Source organism: Antechinus flavipes, chromosome 3, assembly GCF_016432865.1.
Source record: "Antechinus flavipes isolate AdamAnt ecotype Samford, QLD, Australia chromosome 3, AdamAnt_v2, whole genome shotgun sequence".
NCBI lineage: Eukaryota > Metazoa > Chordata > Mammalia > Dasyuromorphia > Dasyuridae > Antechinus > Antechinus flavipes.
The window spans coordinates 287441318-287445522 of record NC_067400.1 but is presented as its reverse complement, the minus strand read 5'-3'; the positions used below and the strand labels follow the sequence as shown (position 1 = coordinate 287445522).

General features: G+C 38.2%; 1 protein-coding gene across 1 annotated transcript; it reads left to right on the top strand.

The window, feature by feature from the left end:
• Positions 1-285: 285 nt before the first annotated feature.
• Positions 286-3051, top strand: LOC127557917 (casein kinase II subunit alpha'-interacting protein-like). Its single transcript, XM_051991193.1, has 2 exons — positions 286-331; positions 1460-3051. The coding sequence occupies exons 1-2, from the start codon at positions 301-303 to the stop codon at positions 3031-3033; spliced, it is 1605 nt and encodes a 534-aa protein (XP_051847153.1). The 5' UTR covers positions 286-300; the 3' UTR covers positions 3034-3051.
• Positions 3052-4205: the final 1154 nt, after the last annotated feature.

The following is a 4205-nucleotide window of genomic DNA, read 5'->3' as shown; positions in this document are numbered from 1 at the left end:
GATCCATGAACTTAAGTGGGGAAAAATATATCTGCATTTTCACAAAACTCAGAAATTTAGCATATTCTAAAAAGAAAAAAATTTAGACATTCTAAAAAGGGTTCCTTAAGTTTTACCACATGTCCTAAGGGAACTATAACACACAAAAAATTAAGAATCCTTGGTTGAGAAAAAAGAGGTGTTCCAAGGCTGCAATCACATGAGGTGTTTTCTTTTGTTATTTAAAGAGTCACTGGAATCAGTTGTTTTCCATACTTTATTTAATATATTATATTTTCAAGGAAATCTTTCAGTGGACAAATGGGGAGAAAACTCAGGACATATCCCGAAGGTGAGAACTTTGATTTTTTTTCGTCATTTCAAATGGGCCTCCAAGCCATCTCTATCCCATCCCTTCTTATGAATACATGAGCGGTTGGGGAAATAGGTACAGGGTGGGGGTATGTGTGTGTGTGTTTTATTCATCTGAACCAAACTTTCTACTCCTGAAGATCACTATAAAACAATGGAAAGAGAATGTGAATTAAGAAACCCAGCAAATCTGGATTCTAATTCTCTGTTACTTTCTGATTATATATCCTTGGGCAAAGCCCTTAATCATTCCATGGATTATAATTTTGGAAAATATTAACCATACTTGCTGCATTCCCTATGCCATTCTAAAAAGATATATATATATATATATATATATATATATATATAATTCTTATACTGCCTGTCTCATAGAAAAAGTCTTTGTAGGTACAGAAGTCATTGGATAGCTGATATAATAGTTATATGTAGTGTACCAAACTTAGAATCAAGAACTAAACTTTAATTCAATTTAACTTCATCTACCTGCTTCAGTTTTCTCCTCTGTAAAATGGATATAATAATAATCCCTACTACCCAGGATAGTTGTGAGGATAAAATGAGGTAGAATGCCATATGTTCTGTAAATCTTAAAGCATTATATGGTTACTATTTATTTTTATTTATTATGTTTATATATGCATATATATGCATATTTGTCAAATGGGGATAATATTAATCTGCCCTGGGTGCTAAGGGATTCGTGTGTAGATGTTATAAAACCAGTACAAGTAAAAGCATAGGAATGTAAGACAGTACTACTGTTAGACCACTGCCCATCCCTCCTCCTCATCCCTATTCCACAGTTGTTATTCTTTTCTTGTGATAGTATGGTAGCTCCTTTCCCTCTCACTAGCCAGGTGGCACATTGGAGGGAGAACCACAGGGTCTGGAGTCAGGAAGACTTATCTTCATGAGTACCAAGTATGGCCTTGGACAATTACTAGCTATGTGGCCCATCCTGGGCAAGTCACTTATGAGCTGGAAAAGGAAATGTCAAACCACTCCAATATCTCTGCCAAGAAAACCCCAAATGGAGAAATGAAGAGTCAGATGTGACTGAACAACAATAATAATCATAAATTACCTCTTACTATCTCTCCTTTAGTTTCACCTTTGGTCCAGATCCCTCAAAAGGTCCCTTCTCACAATACCCAATCAGTGCAAATACCATGTCCATCACATCGGATTGCACTGTTATCCAAAAAAGACCACTGGTCCGAGACGGAGAAGATGACCTGTCTCAGACATCGATCCTTACCACACAAGTCCTCCCTTGTTTGCCATAAGACTGAGCCCCTAAACAACCATGATGACAAGATCAAGGACACTTATAAGCTGCCACCACCACACCCTGACCACCATAGAGTTCACATTAGCCCAGACCTGAGCTGTAAGACCACAGCTTCTGTAGACCTGTTCCAGTGGGGAGATGCATTAATGACACCCAGTGAAAAGTCCTCCTCAGTTGTTCTGCCAAGAGGTCAGATGGCCAAGGCCAAACATAGTCCTTATCACAAGGCTAAACATACATTGGATTCTAAGACGCAGACCAAATCTGTACTCCCTTCCCAGGACCACACTAAAAATCAAGCCACTTCTCTTCCCTCCATTAACCAACCTGGCAGGACTCCATCACGCTGTCAATCCCCAATTAAGTATCTACTGATAAATACCTATCCTGCCCCAGATAGCCATACTAAACCTACTATGCCAACCTACGAGCACCTCTCAGAGGCTCCACCAATTCCTGATGCCCAAGAGATTACTCCCTCTAACATAAGCTACCAAACCCAAATGCCACTAGAAAAGGAAGAATATGGCATACTCCCAAAACTTCTGAGCAATCAGGCCAAAGATCCAATAAGCCAGTACTACCAAAAGGTAACTCCTCCTGGTTCCATACAACAGATTGAGACTCTGACAAGTGATTACAAACAGGTTGAGGACGCACCCATCTCCAAACAACCAGAGGCTCAACCTGAGAGCCAACACCAAATCCAGACTGAGCAGAATAGAGAGGTTCTCAAGTATTTAAATGACATCAAGCCTTACACCCTCGAAGGGGGAATAACTCTTACCACTCAAGTTGTTGATAAAATCATCAGCTCCATCCCTGAGGAGAAAATAAAGAGAGATATCTGTAATCAGAATCGCTTGTGGCAAATGAGGGGATGCCCCAGGTCTACACAATGGCCTGAACAACATATGTCTGCTAGTTATACAATCTGTTTAAGTTGTGCTTCATGGGTTCCAAATGGTTGTCCTCATGTTGATGGAATGAAAAGTTCTTCTCTGGCACAATTGCTGGCCATACCAACATCTCTACCTAATTCAGAGGAGAAGAAAGTGAGATTTTACCTTAAAGTATCCCAGCAAAAACCAAATCCCATTTCTACTGTCACAGACTCCCTTTCCACTAAAACCGTGCCTTCAAGCCATTCATCAGCTTTTCCATCATGCCCCAAATCAGAGTCTGAGCACCTGGTGCTTCCAAAAGTCACCTGGCTGGACTTCATACTTGCAAGACGTCACCATCTCAAGGAAAGAAAACCACGTTCTGCCCAAAAGCCATTTGAATTACCCTTGACAAGCAAGATAAATGTAGAAGAAATGCCAGTGAGACCAAGGACACAATTCAAGTCTCTCTTAGAGAAATTTCAAAGTAGAAGTAAAAGCTAAATTAAAATGTTTATTTTTTGTAACGGATTCCTTATGGTCTTTCAAATTTTTGTCTTGAGTTTGTGTCCCACTTGTTATGTTAAGTAGTTAGGAACTCACCAAACATTCTTTTCCTTGGAATTTATAAGTAAAACTGGTTTATGGATCTTCTTAGTCAAGTATTTATTAAGCAATTGCTAATATGATAGACACTGTTATGGGATGAGCATAAAATATTGTCCCTGACCTCAATGGCATTAATATTCTAATGCCATAAAATACAGGTAAATGTATATGTTCTGAAGAAACAGGAAGAAAAGCTTCCCTCATTGTTCTCTGCTCTCTTTTAATCTGACTAGTCTTTAGTCAGGTAGATGCTGTTCAAGTTAAATGATTCCTAAGCATTTCTGGACTTCCCAACCACTTTATATAATTTAACTGGTGCCTCTTCATAAGACTGTCTTATAAAGACTTCAATTGTATCAAAAAATTTAATCAAGATGCAATTATTCCAAATTATAGCATAAAAGAATCATGCTTCTTCTCTATTCTTGCATTTCAAAATATCAAAAACTACTACTAAATGTCCCATGCTAGATCCTTATCCATGACACACTAATTCTGTATCCTCCAAGGCTGAGTTCTTTGATCTTTTTTCTTCACTCATTTGATTATCTCATTGGCTTTCATGGGTTTAACCATCTCTATGCAAATGTTTCCCAGATTTGTGTCATATATCCAGCTCTAAACTCTGGATCTCTAAGCATATATCACTCACCAACTATTACACATTTAGAACTGGATGTACAGTAGTAGGAATGAAATTCAATATGTGTCATACTATAGGACATATAACTCCACATGAATAAGACAACTCACTATCTTTTTCCTTTTTCATACTTTCTTGTTGTTCTCAAAGGCAGCATCATCCTGCTAGTTACCAAAGTACATAATACCATCTTCAAGACCTTACTCTCACTCAACCCTACATATGAAATTTGTTCTTGAATCTTAGTGGATTTTTTCCACAACTTTTCTCATTGATTCTATTCACAGAACTGACATCCTAGTTCACATCTTCATCACCTCTCACCAACACTATATCAATGGTCTCTAGTATCCCTGACACAAGCATCTTCCTCACTCCAATCCATTCTCCATTTAACTTCCAAAGTGATCTTAAAGCACAATTC

Coding starts and splice junctions, on each gene's coding strand:
- LOC127557917 (XM_051991193.1), top strand. CDS start 301: ATGGGGAGAAAACTCAGGACATATCCCGAAG. Junction 332..1,459: donor ACTCAGGACATATCCCGAAG/GTGAGAACTTTG, acceptor TCTCTCCTTTAG/TTTCACCTTTGGTCCAGATC.